The sequence below is a fragment of the Nasonia vitripennis genome, chromosome 4, assembly GCF_009193385.2.
Source record: "Nasonia vitripennis strain AsymCx chromosome 4, Nvit_psr_1.1, whole genome shotgun sequence".
Taxonomy (NCBI): Eukaryota; Metazoa; Arthropoda; class Insecta; order Hymenoptera; family Pteromalidae; genus Nasonia; species Nasonia vitripennis.
The window spans coordinates 20,310,426-20,334,007 of record NC_045760.1 but is presented as its reverse complement, the minus strand read 5'-3'; the positions used below and the strand labels follow the sequence as shown (position 1 = coordinate 20,334,007).

Sequence of the window (23,582 nt, the reverse complement as noted above, 5' to 3'; positions counted from 1 at the left end):
TAAAGAATTTGATTAATGTGGGAGCTGAAAACACTGTTTTTCTGTTCCATATAACTTATTGAATAAAGCTTGCGATGAAAAACCAAGACTAGAGCGGCATAGTGTTGAGTTTAGTGAATCATTCTACCGAAAGAAAATGTCAATACGGCTTTTAGTCCCCTTAAGTACGTGTTGTCATTTATTCATTCACCTGAATCCGATCATATATGGATACAAAACTACACGTACACACGTACCTTGGTAAAAGAAGTACTATCTCTTCCAGCCGGTCCCCGTACTATTGGCTATTATGATCCACGAGCGCTGCTAACTACGCGACGTGTAATAAAGTGCCACTTAGGTCATGCACGTATCGTAATGTACTATTTTTGCTTAGCAGTATCGAACATTTTCAAGCATCCCGAAATTTTTCGAGATCGTCGAGCGAGACGGCGTCCCGCCTCGTCTCGACAAAAATCGTCGAGATGATCGAATCTTGATTCATCTCTATAGCTCGTCTCGCACATCCTTATTGTATAGTAATGCTTTGAAGCTATACAGATTTTGTTGCTCCATCGATTCAGATTTATAGATTCGTAAAAACAAATTTTATATAAAGTTCACTAATCTATAGGGAAGCATGAAATGAAAGCAAATGGGAAAAAACTACGACTCTGTTGCTCCGTTAAATCTCGTCGAGAATATATTTCAGCCTGAAGTAAAAAAATAGGTGTGATCGATGACGATACACTAATTCGGCAGATGCAAACTCCAGGTCACGGAGTAGCTCTTCGTCAATTAAACTGAGCAAATCACTGAAATGGGCATGTTCATCGATTAGCCGGATTGACTATTAAAAAACTGCTCATTATTCATTGGTTTTGGTATCAACGACAGCGATAAATTATGACTACTCGATCAAAATACATATTTTGAAAATTGTTCCTGTTAAATTGCCAAGGAATACACATTCTGAGTCAAAGATCAAACTATTATTTCATTGCAGAGATTTATTGGAGTAACAGGAATTGAAGTTTTTCCTCCTTAGAGAGGGACCTTACAAAATACCTAGAGGTTTTTCAAAATCTCCCGGTCTTTCGTATTCAGCAATTCGACGCATGCGCAGTAGCGCCGCAACAGCTCATTAGTCGCTTTGAAAGTCACCGGTTCCCCGCACATAACCTGTCATAACCTCACATTTTCACGCACTTGTTGTGTGTTTACTATACATGCAACATAGGTATTTTTTCAACAAACATTTTTCTAAGTAGTTTAAAATAAAGAAAGATGGACAGAACGAGTATTGGCAGTTTCCTGGGAAAAAGCGTTAACTCTCCAAGAAGGCGATTGTCATTGGTACAGTCTTTAAAAAAAGGCAGCTCGTAAGTATAAGTATAATCAATAAAATTAAAAAAAAATAAAAACCACCAATGTTTTCTTTTTGCTTTTTCTGTATTTTGAACTTACATTTACCAATTCTATTGACAGTGGAGTAAGCGTTTCTGGAAGGTCCAATCAATCAGTACAAGTAATATGCAGAACAGCAAATCACATAGTGGAAAATTTTGGCTCTACACTGCCAGTTTTAGTCACAGAAGCATTAACTTTTGTAGAACGTAATACTGCTGTTAGTGTTAGTGTGTCCTCGGATGGTTGGGCATGGCTTGTTTGTGGCAGAAGATTACTTGTGTGGCAGTGCAAAACTACTATACACGATCCAAAACAACGCAGAACTTTTAAAACCCAGTGTCGTGATCTGCTTCTTCCACAGAGTGATTTAGCTCACAAAGCAGAATGCATCGCAGTGTGGTTGCCTCCTGGTCAACAGGTTCATAGCATTATTTATTATTTTTAAAATTCACAGTTGAATTATTGACTAATTTCATAATTTTATACCAAACTCCAGGTGCCAAGTTGCATGGCAGTATCACCTGAAGGTATAGTTCGCTACTGGAACAACATTGCCAACGAAGAACTGTCAGTGGAAACCAGCGCAGAATTGGCAGGACAAGAAGTAGACTGTCTGACTCATATTCCAGGTCATGGTTGCATTTTAGCAACAACGACATGTACAGTAGCATTGCTCCAACCTCAGAGTGTAGGAGGCAGAGGTAACATTAACTGCAGAGTACTGAGAACAAGCCAGGGTTGGCTTGGTGGTATCGGTAGAAGAATGTCTTCCTTGATATTTGGAGCTATACCTCAGTCACCAGTTCAAGAGACTGTGAGAATCTTAATTATTTGAAATTTATAAGACTTTTTATGAATAAATGCATCAATATGCTACATTTTTCAGAAACTCATCAAAGTCGTGTGTACTGGGGTCAATGAGAGAGGCTCCAGAGTACTTATCTTAGCTGGAAATTCTTTACAGTATTGGTCTTTTCCACAAGGGGAACAAGAAAAAATGGAATTTGATGAAGACATAGGTCACCTTGTTACGCAGTCTTTCCAAAGAAGATTGCTAGTACGTTCAGAAATAGTTAATGTGCATTATTAAGAATTTTAAAAGAAATTTATTCCTAATCGTTTTCCTCAGGAATCAATTGCTTGTAATCCGCAAAATATGGTTACATGGTTAATAGACATGCAGCCAATAGATGAGGGCATTGTTGTACTTATGGCAGCTCATTGTGTGGATGTCTCGCCACAAATTCACTTTGCCGTCGGTTTAATTCCACTTTCCGGTACAACGTTGACCAATTCTTTTAAATGGTTCATCCCAATTAAAGTTGGACCAATATTTCACAATGAGGATATGGAGTCTACCATTCACTCTTACCGTTTTATCTTGTCGGGCTGGGAAATAATTGTGTATAATCACCACGACGTTATCGTCGTAAGCAGTAAGCAATTTATACGTTAGTAAAATACGCAATCAATGCTTAGATTTTCATTATTGTATATTTTTTTGCAGATTTGTCAGAGTACGAGCAGGACCTAATAGATTTGACTAGGAGAGGAGAAGACAGCATTCTTGGTGGTGCACTCTGCTCTGGTACTCCAGTTCTTTTTACAAGAAATCTTGGACTGATCACCATTTCTTCAACTGATTTTACAAGTCATGATTTTAATCAGTAAGTATATTGTTTGAAAAAAAAAATAAAATTGATTCTCTTATGCTAGCATTTATATAAACGCGGTCGTTATACGTATTTGCAGAAGCTATTCAGATGTGAATGCGAGCATGGATTATGGAGGCAACGTCAGTATGATGCCCGAACAGTTTGTGACTCTTATAAGCAATGAAGAGATCAACGAAATGTTTTATAGTTCAGACGGTGTTAAGCAGCTGCAAGCAGCTTTTCTTCTGAGCGTTCGTCAGAATAAGGAAAAGTGCGACGAAATTTTAAACGATTTATTTCCCTTGCAAGAAGAGCCAGTTATGGATATAGATGCTGCTCTTGATACCTTAGTTTTACAGGTGGCAAAGCACTTAATAGACGATTATCCCGCAAACGACCCCAGATGGGCAAATCACAGAGACTTGAGTAATGAAATAAATTTGCTATACATGGTAAATAGACTAGCTGTTTCAAAAATGAATTTCATAACATTTTATATTGTTGCTTTCTAGCTTTTACATTAAATGCTGTCTTAGCTATGCAAATTCCACACCAGCTTGAAGGAAAACAAAAATCCATGGATTTATTTGTCACATTTTTGAAAGAACACAATCTGTGGAACCGGGTAAGAGTGTGATTGTAACTTTTGGAATATCGTTTTTTATATATATTTTAAAAATATTCTCTTCTTTTTTGCATTCAGTTCTGTGCAGTTACGTATCGAGGAGTCATCATGTCGACATCTCACGTTCTCGGCGAATTCACGGAAAAAGTGGTTGCAATGCTCACCATTTATAATCTTCAGCAACGGTACTTACTTTACTGAAAACCAAATCATTAAAGAATTAATAAATTGATTTTTATGTTGCTCCAATTCTCGTTGCAGATTCACAGAAATCATAGATTCTGTGATTGAGAGAACCTTGCAACCCGAAGCTTATGTCTCGGAGGATCTAACTGCCAACGACATTTTCTACAGAGAAGTTAGCGAAGTTCATCTATTCTTGCCAAACCTAGTACAGATTGCAGTTGAACAGTCGCAATCGGAGAGGCCAATTCAACAAATAGCACAATATATTTTGCAAGTCAATTCTATTGTTTTGGTAAATTCAGATTAGTTTTGTTTGTTGTTTTTTTCATTAAACTTTACTGGCCTGGCCTCTTTCAGAAACTGAATATTTAAAATATTTCTTAGGGCGTTCTTCACGAAGTAGTCAAATATCGTCAATTCAATGCTGAAAAGTACGTACCTCCAAGATGTTCTCGCGTCGCGGAATATTTGCCTTGGACAGCAGCCACTGGAAAACATGGTCTAAGGACTTGCCTCAATACGATGGTTTGCACCTACTCTTATTACGTTATTAAACTTTGATGGCGTTTAATAAAAAGCGTTGTTTTTACAGCAAAGTTTAACATTGCAACACGGTGTAAATAATACGTCAGACGCCAATGTTCGAAACGAATTATATGAGCAATTGGTAGGGTTAATCGATCTTATTCTGGATGGAAGAAAATGTCATTTGGAGAGTATTCGCGGCACGGAGAAGTTTGAAATACTTCTTAAACAATACGAAACGGAGCGAACGAGTTTAATCCAGCCCCTTAGTAAGCAAATGAACGAGAGCTTCTCGGCTTTTCAATTACCATAATGAATTCAAGTTTTTAATTACCTTTTATTTATTTCACAGTCAAAGATCAGCAATACGAGAACGCGGCGATGTTGGCTGAGAAGTACTGTGATTTTGTCTCGCTGATACAAATTTGCGAATTAACTAATAACAAAAGCAGACTAGATCTTTACATGGAAAGATTCGCCAGCCAAGATTTTGCAGGATTCCTGTTTTCATGGTAAACACTGACATTTTTTGTAACGATTTCGGTAATCTATTAAAATTATAAATCTACAGGTACGTGAAAGATGGTCGGCAAGGCCAACTAGTAGAAAGATGTCGTCGTGGAGGAGCAGCCGAACTGACGCAAAAACTTTTGCAGCATCCTATTTTATCGTGGGTACAAGCCGCCCTTTCTGGCGGGTACGAAGTCGCTGCCAAAACGCTTTACTCGCTGGCCTTGGAAGAACAGGAACTTGTGACCCGTAAAAAGTCGATGCTTTCGCTGGCGAAGTTGGCTTATCTGGCTTCAGGCGAGCCTGCAGAGAAATTAAGGGAAGGCATTGGAAAAATCGACAGTGAACTGAACCTCATTGCACATCAAGAGGACGTTCCCGTCCATGTTTTAGAAATTTACGGTTATGACGTCGAAAAACTACGAGTTCTTAATCCTTCCGAACTTATTAATGTAAGTTTTTACTTTTGATACCTTCAAAAACGCGCGACTGTATAAGACTAATGGCTACCATTTCTCGATAGTTGTACACATGCGCTGAAAGTCAAATATCCAACGAGTATGATTTCAAGAAGGCTCTTGACTTGCTTGAGTACATTCCCGAGGAGGACGAAAAAACCTCTCTTAAACTGAGGATATGGGCGCGAGCAGCACGATGCGACAAGTGGGACACAGTTAGTAAAAACCCAGAGCAACAGATCCAAGAAACGACTTTCTTTAAACTTATGGATCTCGTTCACTTAATGGGTAGGTTAAAAAAATTCCTTACATTACAGCTCTTTTTAATCGTTTTTATTATTGAACTTTCGTAAAAATTCTAAATAATAACAACTTCTGCCTATGTACATTTTATTTTCCTATGCTATTCGAGTCCCGTGAAATTAGACAATTTTATCTAATTAGAGTACTATAAATGAACATGAATTATTTATAGGAAACAAAATTGAAAACGTACTACCTCCTGTAGATATGGTTCTGTCGGAGCAGGAACTGGGCAACTTGGCAGCCTCCAGCAATTTCCAGTATCTTTTAAAGTTGGTGTACGAGTACGCGTTTAACAATTACTAATAAGAAATAATGTTACCTGGCGAGTATGTGAGTGATTTTGTTATACAAATTTAATTTTATATATATATGTACTTTTAAGTAATAATAAATTATACATTTTTCGAAGTTTCTCGTACTGTTTTTCGGGTCACGATACGATAGCAAAAATAATGAGCGTGGTAACTAAGAATAAGTTTGCGAGGATGGCTTTTCCGGAAGATGCACACTGCATATTTTCCATGCGCATTATGTATCGTACTTGGTCTGGCGTTCTGCAATCTATTTCTGAGACACGAAACATGCATGTAGTAAAAAATCAATTTTTTTTTTAAATTACTTTGTGGAATCGTTTTTTTTACCTGTACATCTTGTGGTAGTCGTAACATTGAGGATCTGGATGTACGTATTCGGACACTGGTTGTTCTCATTGCAGACATTAGTGTCTGCCAGAGAAACATCACCGTACTGAGTCAGATCCTTGCACTGAGTTTCAAGGCGCTGACCGTTGGTTTGCCATTGATTCCAATGACAAACTTTCAGTGTCCCATAACCAACGCCGTGTATCTAAAAAATACAAGAATATTCAGCATCCCTAATTGCAGAGTGTATTTTTGACAATTTCCATTCCTTTATACCGTCAAAGTAATTCTTTTAGCCTTGACTCGCCACTGCGGATGTAGCCTGTATATGTTGGATTCGGAAGGGTTAATGTAATCCTCAAGTTGCAACCTCGTTCCAGGAATGTTTTTATTGCATCCAGTCGGTCGCAGAGTGATAGGCACTAGAATCCATTATCTCCTATTAGTGCCGAACATGAATAGATAAGATACAGAATACGATAAAGAAAAACGCGCGCACCTGTTGAGAGGAGTCTAGAAATATCATCGACGTTCATCGATCGCACTATTCGATCTTCGTCGGACAGTATGAAAGGTTTAAATACATCAGCCTTCGATTCTACCGTGTAGTACAGAAAGTTTATCTCTGGGTGTTTTTCTTTGATAGTATTTAGCACCGCCAACGCTTGCTTCGTTTCTTCGTCGGTGAGCGTCAAGGTAGGTGCTAAAATAACGACTGCTTGGCCGGCGTTACCTATGGTATTGTTGTTGCGTATATCCTCCCAAGTTTTGTCCAGGTACGTAAGTATGCTTCCGAATACTGCGGGCAGTTTCATCGTTTTCGGCCCTGAGTTGATGAGGAAAACAGATCAATACTCGTATTATCAGTTGTAGGTAATCGTTTTTTTTTTTTTTTTTTTTTGTATGAGAAGGTAAAAAAACATACACGTAATATCGGTCAAATTTTTGATAGCTCGGTGAGCTTCGGATGGGCTGCCAGTGACATTGAGCAGCCACTGGCCACTTTCGCCGTGAACTATGCCCATTTTCGATCCGTATACCGACACCTCAAAGTCGCCCACGAGAGCCCTGCAAGTAAATTCGTATTACACATCTAGACACAAAAGTTTTTCGAAATATTTGTTTATTTTCAATCGAAAATGACGACTCACGCCAAAAAATCTCTGGTGTACTCCGTGGTCCAGGATCCGTCGAAGGCAACCATGACTTCGACGCGCGACTGACGTCTTCGTCGATTTCGGCACTGAACCGCGGTAAAGAGGTAGTCTTCGGTATAGTGAGCAAAGTTTTCGACCGAGCGTACGACCAGTCGCTGCAAGGCCGCGTCGCTCATCGCCGCTATGCTGTTCAGGTAGGCCAGCACCTGAGCTACTGCGTATGTCTGAAAAGGGACAAAAAAATAAAACTCCGAAAGGTAAAAGTGTCCGCGGCGTCTGGCCGAACCCTGAACCAATCTGCTTACACCTATAAGTCACATAGTTTAATGCATGAAATTATTTACCTGCTCCTCCAGAATACTTTTAGGTCCGATTCTCGGAAATTGATCACCTCTCAGACATGCTTTGACTGACTTGTCGAAAACCACGCCTCTCTCCGAATAGTACATGTCCAGCACTTGACTGAGTTTGAGGTTCTCGAATTTATTGATCCATTTGTCCAAGTTTTTGGCAATTATCAGACCTGTAAGAGCGTCACATAATATACATTTGACATAAACTTTGAATTTGAAGAATTCTCAAAATGAATCTATATTCACCGTCGATTCCGCCGATTATCTCGGCTCGAGTGAGGTCGAAACTGTCGTGTCTGTGAGTGACGTAGAAAACCTGCGGGCGCATCGTGTTGTTCCAGAAGCCTGTCGCTCCGAGGTACATTCGCTCTTCGTAGATGGGACCTTGGTATATGACCATCTCGGCCAATTCACCTGGAAATATTTTAAAATCACACTTCTCTCGCGCAATTTCTGCATTTTTATTTTGGAAATTGTAATCGTATGCTAAGCTTTATAAACCCCGCGAACAAATAAATATCGATCAAATTTTGAGAATTTTATACGAGCGAAAGAATAACATTCCACAAAATCATCGACCCGTATGTTAATCTGCTTTATCTCTCGCGAATCGATCGATTTACAGAATCGTTATATCAACTGATTTAATTAAACAGAGCCAACATATATCGATTCGTTTTGCGTTTAACGCACTCGCTATCTAACGTTTGTATTGCGATTATCTACTTAAAAAATCTTTTTTAAGGATTTGTCCTTCGTTAAGGGGATGTTGTCGCAAAAAACACGGTTTTTCTATTACGTATAACTTTTTAAATAAAGCTTGTAATGAAAAACCAAGCTTGTAGTGCTCTGCTGTTAGGTTTAATAAATCATTCTATCCAGGGAAATTTCGACCTGACGTTTAGTTTTTCTAAAATCTTGGAAATACGAACAGATGTTTACGCGTACTCGTGCGATTACAGCGCAAATCTCAAAATCTAATTTTACATGAAACTTTTTAAATAAAGCTTGCAAATAAAAAACCGTGTCTGTAGCGTCGTAGTGTTAAGTTTAATGAATCGTTCTACCGAAAGAAAATTATGATCGGACTTTTTGTTTTTCTAAAAGTTTCTAAATACTCCGTGGCAGAAAGCGTTTCAAAAAAATATTTGTCACGATAAAAATTAAATTGTATTTTGAAAATATCTACAACTTGTCAAGAGAAAGAAGAATGTCAAAAAATACAAAATCTTTATAGAATTATATATGAAGTAAAAACGATTCTGATATTAAAGCAATACATAATGTGGAAGGAAGCTACGTGCCAAAGAATTGGCAGCGGTTTTTCTGCTGTAGAAAAACGATTTTGAGCTGTTAACTCGAATTATAAGCATTTTGATGATTTGATACCAACAGGAAAAAGTTGTACTTTTCAAATATCTATATAAGAGAGAATGCTTAGATTTCGCGTTAGAGCCAAAAAACCGTTTTTAGCCATTTTTTGAGGTAACCTTATTCTGCGTACACATGCGTGATTAAGCTCAAAATAGAACCACAAGGTTCTAGTGATAGGTGGAGTTCGCACACAAATGTTCAGCCCCATCGATTAAAGTCCTTCAGAGCTAATCATTCAAAAATACACGTCAAAATCGAACAAATTTTGTGTCTGCATTTTAAACGAACATAAAGGATCGGGATATTTCGTATATCGCATCTCACACATCTTTCGCTTACAAAACTACAAGGCACTTGCGTATCGCGGTCGTGTCTAAAAATGCTCACCAGAAACCGTAGCGGCCCACACATTATCGATCTGCGTTTCGGAAATCGTGACGGATTCCAACCACATGGACCTGTTTTCATTCATCTGTCCGGAAGTAGCGACGAAATCTACGTCCCCTTTGGAGTACAGCGTGCTGGCCCTGGCTCTGGGCCTCAAACTGCCATAGTCGTCCTCGACGGGCATCTTCAAAAGCAGCCTCGTCTTGACGACCTGAGGTTCCAGAGCGGCTGCGATCGCTGCGATGACGGAGCCCAGTGCGACGGTCCCAAAAGGCGTCAGCACAACACCGCCTTCCTTCGGGCATCTGTCGCTGCCTGTCGATATGGATCTACCTAAGAAATTCGGTCTTAGCAAGATGTGCTGGTATTTTGTTGTCATTATTTTCCGGCAAGGTGATGCGACAATTACTGGGCGCAGTGTGCGTTGTGATGATAGACAAAAATTTTAAGCACGTCAGAGTTTATTAAAATCAAAACGTTGCAGACGAAATGCGTGAAATACGTGAATAATGGCCAAGCAGTTACACAAAAGTAACATGCAGAGGTGTGAAAAATAAAACAGGATTAAAACGTCAATAACAACACATCCGGCGTAATAGAATAAAAAAATCCTCTACCTATATTGAACATTACCAGAGAACCGCTCAGTGGGGGCAGGTTTGCAGAACTGCTCCTCCAGCTGGTCATAGTGATCCCAAATGGTGTTGGAAAGAGCAAAGTGGAGAACGCATCGCTCGTCCTTCGTGAACAGCTTGTCGGGAAAAATGCTCGAGTCGCCTGGGACCAGTTCATCGACGATGCGGTTTCGCGCGCGTTGAGAACCCCGAGCCGCGAAACGCAAAACGCCCTCGCTCACCGGCAGGTCGTCCGAGTAGACTATGCCGTCGAGCTTGAACCTGCGGGAAATTTCAATTTTATTTCAAATGCAGTGGTCAAGCATGTCCGTAAAAGTTCTGATCGTATGAACGCAAAAATTGTTTAAATTATACTCGTTAAAAAATTGCTCAGTATAAACGATGGGGACAAATATAATAATATTAAGCAGGCCTGTACCTTTTGATCAAAGCTGCAGATAAAGTCCGCATGGACATCGACGTAGACGTCCGCCTTTCGATTTTTCGTATTATATCCAGAACCACCTGCAAATTCAGGGGTAGATCCGGCACGAAAACGCCATTGTTGGTGTAACATTCTCGAAGATTTACTGGAAGGCTTCTGTATCCTTCTACCAAGGAGTTTTCTGCAAAAGTGTATAACACCGTGTCTATGATTAAAATCAAAATCGTTTGCGTGCTTTTCGTGCGCACGTAAACACGCCTGTCGCAACTCGTACTGTGCAAACGAAAGTTCATCAGTCTTCGATTCAAACACACGCGCACACACATACGAGATACTGATATCATTTTTCTCAACACACATCTCCAACTATATCGGCGTTTCGATGCCAATCAGAGAAAAGCCATTTGCTCAACAATCATGTATACGGCAACCATATCACATTCCTCGACGCTTTTGTAAGAAGTTGCTAAACCGTTTCAAAACGAGCTTCTTCTTGTAAACATATTCTGTAAATTGCAAAAGATCGTACTTGCGGCTTGCATACAGTTAAAAAAAATCGCTTCCTTCGAAAAAACAACGAAACAAAAAGATACCTGTATAATTTCTCAAAAATCTCACATTTTCGCAAAGCTTATAATCGACATCGCCTGCACAACTATACCGTTCTCCAGCAAAAAACTGAACCATAAATTAAAAAAAAAATGAAATCGCAAATCTCGATAAGTCAACTCACCGCAAATCGCCGTCAGCAGCACGAGGGCAACTCCGGCGACGAGGAGGACAGCTCTCGACTCCCTCATGATGCAGCCACTCGTGCGGTCTCGTCATGTCATTTCACCACGACTGCTCCGCTCGGCCAGCAGTCCGTGCAGAAACTGGCCGCTCTGCCGATCGGGTAAAAAAGACAGAGGATATACGTGAACCAGCTACTCCGTACAGGCGCCTGCTTTACGCGTGACTCAGGGCCGCTGCTGAGATGGCTCGTCCGATAGGCTATACCTTTTCTCTCTCTCTCTCTCTCTCTCTCTCTCCGCTCGTCGCTATCTGATAAGATAAGAGGTGTGTAAAGGCGTATATTGTGAAAGCGCCAAACGCGTGGCCCAATTATTGGCGAGGAGTGTTTCGTTCTTTTTTTTCCGCTTCGTACGCAGTGGCGTGCGTATACGAGGTGGGCAAACGTTTGGGAAAAATTGATGAATGAACGCGTGTACGAATGCACGTCGTTTGATGCAGGTGCATAATTGCATGAAAGTCGATTTGATCGGAGGTGCCGCGCGATATAAACGAGTTTGCTTTGTATTTAGCGATTATTGCCGGGCATGGCTATGAGAGGATGTTTTATTTATTTACGCTACAGTATAATGCCGTTGTGCATAAACGTGCAATAAAAGGAGAGCAATGAATATAATTGTGTACAGTTAACGTTGAGGTTGTAGTTACATTATGCGTTCATAGCATCGCAGTTGTTTGTTCTGTGATGAGTCCTCATGAGAGCTGCAAAATGATCAAGTTTTGACGCGATTAGTAATACTCCATCACTGGAGTCATAGCGAATTTCGTATGGAATGACGAGAAGTCTTTGATGAACCACAAAAATTCACTTTCGGAAGTCCGGTATGATTCACGCTCCCTCTCTCTCTCTCTCTCTCTCTCTCTCTCTCTCTCTCTCTCTCTCTCTCTCTTGGAGAGACACTCGTGAGCTACCTCTTTGAAAATGACTAATCATAGACCGTGGAAAGATCTACAAAGCTATTTTGCGACGTCTAAAGTCTTACTTTACGACGCGGCGTGTATAAGAATTGCCATGAAGAACAACTTATGACACGTGTATCGTATACATTATTTCATAGCGCTGACTAGCATCAATCCGCCGTCACGCCTATCCGTGGCATTAGTATAGTCCTGGACTAGTTGGAAAGGGGAGGAAAAGAGAGAAGTGAATGAGGTAACGACGCTCCGTGGATGGGTGAAGTATGTGGAGGATTATCCGGAGCAAGCGTAAAAGTCAGGGGAAGTCCGGACGGATACCGTCCCCAAGTTAGCCCTTCAGTTTTTGACGGACACTGTGCGCGATGTGGCAGATTTTATAGAGTAGCGGCAAAATGGGCGAACCTGAACGGAGAAGACTTCCGCGAAGAGCCCCCAAGCATACCGCCGTTATAGTGCGGTTAACGAGAAAATATCCCGTCCTCCAGCGATATATTAGGAAATCCTGCGAAAGGAATCTGTAAAAATTTTGTATGTAAAATCCTCCTGTAAGAATTCTCATAGGAAAGTCTTTACAAATCGCGAAAATCATGTAAGATATCCTACAGGAAATCCTGCAGGATTTTCTGTAAGGGATTGTAAACGCGTGCGCTATACTTTAATTAACTTATAGCAAAGCAATAATATGTATAAATGTGTGTGTGTGTGTGTGTGTGTGTGTGTGTGTGTATATATATATATATATGTATGTATATATATATGACATAATTAGCGAATAGACCTTATAACGCGATAATTTTTATCTTGCATTAACGCAAACCAATCCAAGTTTTACTTATAAAATAAAAAAGAAACATAATTCATTTTACAAATATTGAGAGTTTTACATTAATACATATTGATATAATTTTTCGTCAATTCATACAATTAAATGTTTGAATATTTCGCGCTCTTTGATACTCATATGTTTATAGAGTTGAAGCGAGTAATATCTAACGGATCGTTAACGGTTATAGTTGTGTATATAAGCTCTGAAACGTTTATAATTCCTTCTTCTTGTTCCGACCACCGACCAGTCAACAAGTCTAGTTTATACTCGCCGCAGTAATCGCTCTACGTAAATAAATAATATAGAGTTCAAGTTAATCTTCTATTTTATTCGCAAGATCTGCTTCCCCGATCCCCAACATCACATATAAGTGATCAAATAAATTCGCATCGTTTCCATGAGCAAGCATTTTCGGACTAGAATCTTCCTAAAATTTAATAGAATTATGAGAACTTATATAGCTCACCACGATTTGGCAAAATATTTCAAATAAATGCGAATAGTTGCAAAACATTTTTCGCACACATTGGGATCACTTATTTCCTAATTGTACATGTTTAAAACAATGCAAAAACCACGTTTCAACACTGAAAAGTGCCTTGTGACACTGTTTTCTCGGCCCCTCAAATTCGTTGTAAAATAGCCATTGTTCAACGGCATGTATTCGTACCTTATTCCATGGTTTTTCTGCATTTTCAATTGCAGGTAACTTTTTGACCAAATCAAACCTTTTTAAGGCTTTTTTTTAAATTTTACATTTTCTGATTGTATCTTCAGAGATGAAGTATATACATGTCGTTGAACAATGGCTAGTTTTCGATGAATTTGAAGGACCCGAACAATTTTTTGTCGCCGTTTTTGAAGTCAAGAAAGTGTATATTTCCCATAGAATTCCTCATGTATATTATAGAAAGGCAAAATTACAACGTTATAATATGAGGGTGAGTAGTTAAAAATTTAATTTGGAAACATATAATATAAGCCTGTATTTATAGGACACCCGCTGGATGTGGCCTGTAACAAAATAGTTCTTTATCAGATAAAGAGTTAGGCAGGTGCAGCGAATCGACGAAATCCCTATACGCGTGTGCGGCCAACGGAGAATCTAACGCGGGTAATAAAATCAATATCAAATATATACATATAGCTCAGCCTCTATCGATAACCCACGAAATCTCGTCGCGCGCTTGCTCAAAGCGACTTTTCCGATGAGCAGGCTGCGCCTTCATGTATTGGGTGATATGATTAAAAACCGACGTGTGGATAGAAATTAATATCTTTCTATACATTTGATAAAGTGTAGGTACATATATACTTACTATTAAAAAGACTCTTTGAAAGATTATTCATATGATGGATACGCTGTCGCAGAAGTGTAAATTTTAAGGAATCTGGTATTCTGAATTATTCGTGAATGAGTCGTTGCGAAGTGTTTGCAATTTGCATAACTGCGCTATTAAAGCGATCAAGCTATACGTAAGCGTAAAGTCATAATTATTTTACGATTCTTAAACCGGTGAATACGCATGAGTCAAGTTTTCATTTGACGCGTCTGTAAAAAATCTATAAAGTGCAGTATATGATTGCATTCTACCGATTCATACCCTCACATTGCCGGAAATCGATTGTTGACGGTAATGCGCGCGGCGCTTATTTCGTCAATATACGAGAAATTCCTCTCATCCGATAAACAGACGAGCAAACGAAATTCCATACATCGGAACGTGTCGAATGCGTGTAAGTGACGTTTGCCGTTGTACTATAATCAGCCGCAAATGCCCTTCGCCGCCTGTACAGCAGGCCCAAAACTGCTGCTCGCGTCGTCGCATCGGCCGAACGAGGCGCAGGAAAAAAAAGCGACCGAAAAGCGACTACACAGAAAAAGAGAGACAGTTATGCACACAGCAGGTTGTACAACGCCGCTCTCGGCTCGGAGATAACGAAGCAGGGCCCCGTATCTTATCTGAGAGAATACCTACCTATCTTTTGTACGGCGCGAAAGGTGTGGGCGCTCAGTCTTACGTCGGCGGCGCGCGCCAGACCCGATACTTTTTTTCGGCTACACGGACTTGAATTCGGCTTTCCGAAAATTTCGCTGCATCGCGCGGACGCGACATGCGCGCGTAGGCGGACGACCGGATTGTTTCTTCGTCTGAAAGTTGACTGCTTCGTTTTGAGTTGGCTACGATTTGTGCGTATATGCGACATTCGAAGGAAGAAGGAGCAGAGATGAAGTTGCAGGCGAGGTGGCTGGCGGTGTTGCTGTGCTTCGTCGGTGAGTTGATTCCGAGAACGGCTGATTAAGAACGTTTATTAATAGAAAACTATAAATCGCGCTGTTAACGCATTACGTGTATTACCGTCAAAAAGTTGCGTGAATCCAGGACAGTGTGGCCGACTCGATATCTCGCCGCGTGAGTCATCGAACCTTGTGTAGTCGATGTATTGATACGACTTTATTCGTTTTAAAAGTGACAACTCCTCGAGCATTCGATAAACGTATCGACTAAATATCATTAAAAACTGCTGTGGACAGAATCACAAACTCCAATCCCGACGATCAGCCACACGCGACATAGTATATAGATAAATGGGAATAATGGGTACAAGTCGGTCAGATTATTTTTTATCCTCCGTTATATATACGAATATATGGGAAATCTCATGTAGATAAGCGGAAAATTAGATAGGCTTAATCTTCTATAAAGTGTACATAGTGTGTCATGTGCATTTCATGTCCCGAGAGAGAAAAGTAGATTACGCGCGCGGCGATTACGAACGATTGCGGAGCGATTCGCCTTAAAAATAATAATTCTGGTGGCCAACGCTGGCGAGAATTCGTTGACGAATCGCGTATACCAAAAGTCAAATTTTGTCCTCGATTCCCCGTTAACGCGGTGATCGCGCGTAATGACTCTTTGCTGACTGCACAGTCGCGGGAGTGAGCTGCCAGGAGAACGCGATCAAGAACATATCCCCGTCGCTGCTCGAGTGCTACGACGGCGACACCTACGAGAAATGGAACCTCCTGCCGCACAGCATGGAAACGCTCATCGCCATCATCCGCAAGATCGAGGACTCGCCGGGCTTGAACATGGACTTACGACAGCTGTCCACGGCTATTTTGCACCGGTGAGCTCGAAAATATCCCGCGAAAAGAGGGAGAGAAATAGAGACGCAAATGGTGACGAATCGATTCATCTTGCAGCTTCCGCCAGGACGGCATCGTGAGGAACCCGCGAGTCAAACCCCAGGCTGGTATCATGCCGTACGCGCCTCTGGGCAAGCAGTTCTTCCGGCACGCGCAGACGCTGCGCGTCATCCCCGGAAACGCCGTCACCTTTCCCAACAACAGTATTTCCGCGCTCGAACGGGTGAGTAATCTTCTATAATCACTGATCGCCGCTGTTTACTTTTTGACTATACCCATTCGATTTCTGCCTTCGATGTAGATTAGATTTTGTATACTACGCTTATTTTATCGATCCGATTTCGCTTTTCTTGATCGTCCCGAATATGATTGATAAACTTACTTTGTGTTGGATGCATCGTACTACATACACTAGTGTCAAGTCAATCAGTGAGCCACCCTACAATTTAACGATATCGCGATGACTCTGCTTTTCATTTTTTCTCATTATATGATTGTTATACCAAAATTGAAATTTCAGTGCACTCTGCACTCGATGCTGTCGAGCAGTATCGACATCTTCGAGCGCGGCGACGAGAGTCGGGTCTGCAAAGTTGCCAACTACGCTTACAGAAGATATAGCCGAAGTGCCGACCTTCAGGAGAAGAACGTCAAGGAAGAGGTCGAAACTCTAACAGCCGAACAACTGTGAGTCACCTTGTCACTCCTTATTTTTTCTTAAATCACACGATGATAATCATACTAAATGTGAGATGAAGCATTGTTTATACGAATTATAATTATAATGGCCCATATTGCAATGTTATTTTCATCAGGGAAATGATGAGCAAAGCCGACATGGTTGATCCGAACTCCCTGTACCCAGCGCTGCCACCGAATCATCCGAGCAGCGCACGACTCACGGACTTGCCGCCGCACAGCAGGTGCCCGACGGAAAACGGAGTCGTCAAAACACGGTAAACCTATGTTTATTCGTTTCACGCTACGAGGAAAAATTCTCAATGTAGGCTAAAAGTGCGATTTCTGGCGCTTTTTTCCTTTCAAAATCAATAAGAATAATAATACGTATGAGCTGGCATGAGTATGGTGGAGGCTCCTTTCGAAGCGCTGTACGAAAATTTCTAAAAGCAATAATGTAAGTCAATGACGAATACGACGCTTAAAAAAAATTAAATGTAAAAACGAAACACACAGGTGGGGCACCGTTTCCGGCGGCTCAGTGCTGGCGGGAATAGCGGCAGGTCTGACGCCGCAGCAGATAAGGATAGGCGATCTGATAAGGCAGACCGAGCAGCGGGTCACCAGCTACTCCAACGACGCCAGCGTGGTCAACAAGTTCCTCGGAACTCTGGCTGGTATGAGCTTACTCCCCCTAATATGTTGGTAGTTTTAAAATTTTTTTTAGAAGAAAAACTACTCTGGGCCGCAGAGACCTGCAATCATCGGGAACGAGCACGTGTTTCGCCATTTCATTGCAGGCTGATGTTTTAAACATGAGTTCTTTCTGCGCACTTTTTCTCCATTTGAAATCGCTCCACGCGTTTTTTTACTGATCCTCGGTATTGTTATATGTGACGCCGCGAGATTCGAAAATAGCACTCAATACTGTGTCTTAATAAATTGCCCTCCAAAAATAACCGGCCTACCGCACGCGTGTATATTATGCCCTGCCGCGAATTCATGTATGCAAATGCTGATCAGAATTTGTAGCTCAGCGGACGGCCTTGAGAGTTACTTAGCGCGGCGACATCCCCCTAAATCCTGTCGCCCTCTCCCACCCCCGTGGACAGATCGCTAACGCAAAAAGTCAAAACTAACTCACCTCGTGTGTTGAAAAAAAATAGGTGACCTGGCGGAGGTGGCGCTGCTGCAAGGGCCTCAGCTGTCGGGTCGCTACATCCTCGGCGTCGACGGCAACTGGAATTCGAGTTCCCAGCCGCTGTACTACTTCCTGAACAGCAACGAGAACCTCGAGATGACGGCCTCGGAGGTGCGCGGCGACCTGGACGGCCTCATACTGGCGAACGAGCTGCCGAACTACTACCCGAGCAAAATCGGCGGACTCAGACTGTCGCAGGTCCTGGACATGTACTACAGCAATCGGGGTCTGTTCGATCGGAAGAACAGAGCCTGCAACAGGCGCGCGCAGCTCTACGACGTAGCCCCTACTCCGCTACTCACTAACCAGGTGAGTCGATGCGAGAGACGGAGGGAGAAGGCTATAATACTGCGTACCGAGAGGGAAAGTGCGCCTGGAAATTAAGGCTTGATTCGCGTGCTTGCGGCCATCGGGATATAGTGATCGAGAGTGATGTAGCTGCTCTGTGCTTTGGTATAATACGCTCCTTTCGTCTGACCTTTTTTCCGTGGGAATGATCAAGAGGTTGAAAATAAATATCATTGCCGCTGGGCTGCTGGGCTATCTAATTTAAGACAAATTTAAATTTGTTCCCGCTAATTTTCCAGACGCACAACGCTGCGATAATCCTCAGCTCTGGGATAGCGACGGCCACCTTCTCGTCGGAAGCCATCCAGAAATTCGCCACCCAGGCGGTAAACGAACTCGGAACCCTCGTGCGTGAGTGCAGCGAATACAATCGATACACTTGTATATCCGCCAAGGCTTCTAGCTATATACCGAGAATGATGCATTGTTTCAGCGACGATGAACAGCGACACATGCGACAACAGGAAATCCTCCAATAGCTTCGCTGACGTCAGCGAGCCCGCAGTCGATCTGACCATTATCCTTGACACGAGCTGGCCGTTCGAGAACATCAAACCGATTATTTCGTAGGTTTTCCCTCTCTTTGCAATCTCAGTCTGTTCCCGCGAGAAATGCTAATTTATCATACTCCCATTGTAATCTTTTAGACAGCTGTTGAGCGGCCTCAGCATTTCCAAGTTCAACAGCAACGTCACGATCATCAATGGACAGGATGGCTCGATCATGATCAACTCCACCTACGATCCCAACGACTTCCACTACTTGTTCAATCTGACCAACTACCAGAAACGTAATTTTCTTTTATGCCACCCCTGTAGTATGCATACAGATACCCTCTGCCACTTTTAGACGCACAACAATGGATTAACAACTGAAATTTGCAGTACCCATGAAAGGCTTCGAGCTGTCGAGATCATTGGAGAAACTTCGCACTTATCAGACGAACAAACTGAACGACGAAAAGCGACAGGGCAGAGCAGGTGGCAAATCTGACGTCGTCCTGTTCGTGCCGTATCAGGCCAATGCACCCCAGAGCGACAAGGAATATTGCTTGTCGACCATCAAGACTATGCAGGAGGAAGTTCCTGGTAAGAAATAATAATTATTGTCGTGTTTATTTAGCTATATATCAAGCTGTTTTATTTATTTTTTTTTTTCAATGTGCAGATGCGGTGATCCTATTCTTGACCTACGGATCGAAGGATCGATGGGGCGAGTACGTGCGCGAGTCCAACGATGATCTGTTCTCCGTGAGCATCGGCGAAACGACCGAGTCGTATCCCGCAGTCGATTCCTTGCAAACGAGAATCAAGCAAAGTGAGTATTTATATCAAGGAATGCAATGCTTTTTGTCCAAAAAATAAAATTATTCACCGCTGTAATTCCAGTTCCAAGACGTCTCTTTAACACGCAATGCGGCGCCGACTACGAATCCACTGATCCACGATCGTCTAAAGCTCTGATGGAAACGGTCGTTCCTGGCGGATCAAACTTTTACAGAATTCATCCGAATTACTTCTCCAGTGACGATACAGAAAATCCGCCAAGAATAAGGGTAAGTACAATCGGATACTGCATCAGTTGCAATATTATATATAGTATTTCAAATGGCTTATAATGTTACCAGCAAACGATAAGATACACGAAAAAAAGGCTTACTTTGTTACTGCAATAATCGATTTTCTAACTCTAAAAAATCGTTCGGTTAAAGGATTCAAAGGTTAAGAAAAAAATCTGAAACCTCCCTGAATAAGCTATTATAAAATTTTGCTCCCGTCATGACAACTTCAAAGCTTTAACTCCTCATATTTTTCAGATCCAAGCCTCAGGCATAGGTTCGCTTCGCGTCTGCTCGTCGCGCGAACTACTGCACGTGAACACGAGCGAAGCTGCGACATCCGCCAACTGTATCTCTCTCACGAGCAATTCGCACATAATCACAATGAACTGCGAGGACGCAAGCTACCTGCATCAGTGCAAACCGTACTATGTGTCTGTTAGCTCGAACTCCACTGGTCCCAGTACCTTCGCGTGCAACGGTAAGTTTCACACTGATTTTCTTTTCATTCTTATCAACATTTCATTTTAAGTTTATCCTCTTTAAGAGTTGATTACAAATTAAAATAAACATAAAACAACTTTTTTTCAGATCCAAAATTGTGTCGGTATCCAGACAGCGTCAAGTACACGATCTCCTTTGAGAACCTCGTGTGTAAGAGCGGTGCCAGTACGTTATTCGCGGTTCCTTTGCTTTTACTGTTACTGCTCGCTCAGCTAATGCTCTAAAGTATGGACAAACCATTACTATACGTATAAGGTATATGCAATCATTCGATGTCGCACTGCCACAAACAACAGAACGGATAATAAAAGCGCCTTCGACTATCTTCATCCCATCAATGCTTTTTCTACATCGTGTTATAGAGAGAGAGAGAGAGAGAGAGAGAGAGAGAGAGAGAGAGAGAGAGAGAGAGAGAGAGAGAATTGCGTATTTTTTAAAACATCATTTTTTATTACGAAAGACACTTAATCTTAACTCTATATATGTGTATCTGTACAAATTTTAGATTTTTTTAAACAATTTTTTTTCACAAATGTATAACCGTGACTTTTTAATATTTAAAAAGTAATTTTTTATTTGTTTAAATAAAAGGTTTACAAATTGATACTGTGTGGTCGACTCCACAGGATATTTTCTTGACTATCCCTCCAATGGAAACCTGTGAAAGTACGTTCCTATCGTAATGTACGAATATGAAATCATTAATAGTCAATTTAAAATTCAAATGTTACCCTTAATGGAAAGAATTGATCCTTGTAATTTCCAAGTCCTAAGCCGCCATATTGATTGCGGCCCCACATGTAAAGATGACCCGCATTAGTTATGGCTCCTAATTGACTTATTCCACAAAATATTTTGACTACCTGCAATAACATTCATTCTAGATCATTCAAAAGTATTCAAAATTCTACACAAAATATTGCAGTCAAGTTCATTGTACCTTTGTGTCAGGTTCGTATGGATTTATACCAAAGAGAGTTTTCGGAACGAGCGTTGGCTTCAGAACTTTTTGGACTTGTGGGCCCAATCCAAGTATTCCAAATCCCCAAACATAAACCTCTCCTTCGCCTAGAGAGATCAGAAATTAATAAATTCAGAATTGATTATTTATTACTGATAAAATAAACATAACAATTACTACTTACTATTCAAAACCATACAAAAGCTTCCACCAGAAGCTATATCAATGATATTGCCTAAATCATTGCAGCTCTTCAATTGCGTTGCAATGTTAATTTGTTGACTATCACTCTGAGCTGGTAGCTGTGAATACTCTGCATTTCCCCATCCAAATACTTTGCCTTTGTCTGAAAAAAATTAATTTTTATAAGTAAAATATACGTAGTATACAATGATTAATTACATAGTCAATAACAATTATTTAATCAAACCTGAAAGTGCAAGAGCACAATCAGCAGTACATGCTACTTTAATGATATTTTCACCAGATAGATCTCCTTTAACTAATGAAGGTCTATATTCGTTATGATAATGGGCCAAACCAGTTTGGCCATCAGCTCCCCAACCAAATGAATATACCTCTCCATTTTCAGTTACAAGCATACTAGAATTAGTATATTAAGATGATGACAGTTTACAAGATACTTTGAATGACTTGAGAAAAAAATATGTGTATACCTGTGATCTTGGCCAGCAGTCACACTTTTAATTTTTGTGCCTTTGATATCTGGTATATAATTCACAACTTTACTTTTCAAATAATCTTCATTGTTTATAATTGGCCTGCCACATTGTCCATATCCATTGTTCCCTAATGTGTAAAGACCTTCATCTGTTAACACAAGTAAATGTGCTCTACCAGCTGATAATCCCAAAATATTTGCAGTTTTTCCTTTCAAAGGAATAAAAATAGGTCTTGGTTCTCGAACAACAGGACTCTTTAACTTGTCATCCTTTGGATGGTATCCTAAAATTTATAGTATAACACAAGAATAAGTAAGATTATAACACAAAAATTGCTGCACATTAAAATATAAATGTTCTTACCAAGTTGTGAATCTGAATTAATACCAGTTCCATATAAAATCCTATGATCTTTAGCTTTCACGCCAAAAGCTGTAAATCCATAACCACATGCAACATCAGTTACATGATAGTATTCTCCAAAACTTAGTCGATGTGGATATCCGGAATAAGCAGCGCCTCCTTTGCGATGAGAAAGCTTTTTATCAGTACCTAGAGCTCCATGATCTTGCAAACCCCAAACGTAAACTCTGTGATCAGATGGTTTGCTTATTTTATAATCATATACTAGAAACAAAATAAATAAACTTTAAAATTCATTTTTATAACTTAAAATAATTATTTTGCGAGTGGAATTTTTTTAAAAATGAGGTTATTTTCACTAATGCAAGCTTTAAAAACAATAATAACTTAGGTAACTATTAGAGTATTTACTTGGCATAGCTTTGAGTTTTTTCTTTTTACTAAACTTAGGCTTTGGTTTTCTCGGAGCCCTAGAGTTGCCTTTCCCACTCCGTCTGCCGACAAACGTTGCTAAATTTCTGATTGCACTGAACATGGCTGTAAAATTAACTTTATTTGTTCAAATAAAATTAAATCACTTAAACAACTTAACTCAATTTCTATGTAAACAAGTTTCTTGTAACTTCATGACAACTTTCAATTTGTATTGTTGTCGGCTTTTTGATTTCAGAACACGAACATTTCAGAACATAACCGCATGCACGTGTTTCAATCAGCTGATCGCTATATAAGTATTATACATGCGGGTATATGCGGGTATAAGCATGCGCATGCAGTGTGTATATATATATATATATGTATAAGGTATATACACACATGCTAATACACCACGCGGTTTTAGATTTTATTTTCCCATTCAACTGAATATTTGATGGTATACGTTTTCGCATATTAAATATATATTAATATTTAATTGATGATTTGATTAAATAAATGTACACATGCGTAATTTTAATTCGTAAAGTAAAATTTAT

At 40.5% G+C, this 23,582-nt stretch overlaps 4 protein-coding genes across 11 annotated transcripts; 2 read left to right on the top strand and 2 right to left on the bottom strand.

Moving 5' to 3' along the window:
• Positions 1-983: 983 nt before the first annotated feature.
• On the top strand, positions 984-6,062 carry LOC100120745 (nuclear pore complex protein Nup133). The gene is made up of 16 exons (XM_001604300.6): positions 984-1,361; positions 1,468-1,807; positions 1,886-2,203; positions 2,276-2,446; positions 2,519-2,825; positions 2,897-3,056; positions 3,142-3,470; positions 3,557-3,669; positions 3,748-3,854; positions 3,931-4,147; positions 4,240-4,380; positions 4,448-4,649; positions 4,733-4,892; positions 4,952-5,342; positions 5,414-5,636; positions 5,824-6,062. The coding sequence occupies exons 1-16, from the start codon at positions 1,267-1,269 to the stop codon at positions 5,955-5,957; spliced, it is 3,408 nt and encodes a 1,135-aa protein (XP_001604350.2). The 5' UTR covers positions 984-1,266; the 3' UTR covers positions 5,958-6,062.
• Positions 5,871-18,269, bottom strand: LOC100680378. Of its 6 annotated transcripts, none has more exons than XM_031928655.1 (13): positions 18,135-18,269; positions 11,359-11,669; positions 10,620-10,806; positions 10,184-10,462; positions 9,567-9,895; positions 8,052-8,219; positions 7,797-7,975; positions 7,447-7,676; positions 7,221-7,363; positions 6,795-7,121; positions 6,572-6,717; positions 6,296-6,500; positions 5,871-6,221 (listed from the first exon to the last, which is right to left on the bottom strand). In XM_031928655.1, the coding sequence occupies exons 2-13, from the start codon at positions 11,423-11,425 to the stop codon at positions 6,085-6,087; spliced, it is 2,397 nt and encodes a 798-aa protein (XP_031784515.1). In that variant the 5' UTR covers positions 11,426-11,669; positions 18,135-18,269; the 3' UTR covers positions 5,871-6,084. The 6 variants fall into 6 exon arrangements, with proteins under 6 accessions (XP_031784515.1, XP_031784517.1, XP_031784518.1 ...); XM_031928657.1 differs by having other exon boundaries at positions 9,567-9,899; positions 10,200-10,462; XM_031928658.1 differs by having other exon boundaries at positions 9,567-9,881; positions 10,200-10,462.
• Positions 14,574-21,207, top strand: LOC100120708. The gene is made up of 15 exons (XM_031928654.2): positions 14,574-15,436; positions 16,095-16,293; positions 16,370-16,535; positions 16,833-16,999; positions 17,128-17,268; positions 17,507-17,667; positions 18,157-18,500; positions 18,779-18,890; positions 18,973-19,105; positions 19,187-19,329; positions 19,424-19,627; positions 19,707-19,856; positions 19,928-20,094; positions 20,356-20,578; positions 20,689-21,207. The coding sequence occupies exons 1-15, from the start codon at positions 15,361-15,363 to the stop codon at positions 20,823-20,825; spliced, it is 2,523 nt and encodes an 840-aa protein (XP_031784514.1). The 5' UTR covers positions 14,574-15,360; the 3' UTR covers positions 20,826-21,207.
• LOC100120685 (RCC1-like G exchanging factor-like protein) lies at positions 21,029-23,336 on the bottom strand. 3 transcript variants are annotated; one of them, XM_001604246.6, is made up of 8 exons: positions 23,020-23,336; positions 22,609-22,872; positions 22,240-22,528; positions 21,993-22,165; positions 21,747-21,908; positions 21,542-21,669; positions 21,333-21,464; positions 21,029-21,259 (listed from the first exon to the last, which is right to left on the bottom strand). In XM_001604246.6, exons 1-8 carry the CDS (start codon positions 23,141-23,143, stop codon positions 21,182-21,184), a joined length of 1,350 nt encoding a protein of 449 aa, XP_001604296.2. In that variant the 5' UTR covers positions 23,144-23,336; the 3' UTR covers positions 21,029-21,181. The 3 variants fall into 3 exon arrangements, 2 of the variants coding, with proteins under 2 accessions (XP_001604296.2, XP_031784519.1); XM_031928659.2 differs by having other exon boundaries at positions 22,609-22,835; positions 23,055-23,328; XR_004344867.1 differs by having other exon boundaries at positions 21,149-21,259; positions 21,333-21,481; positions 23,020-23,330.
• Positions 23,337-23,582: the final 246 nt, after the last annotated feature.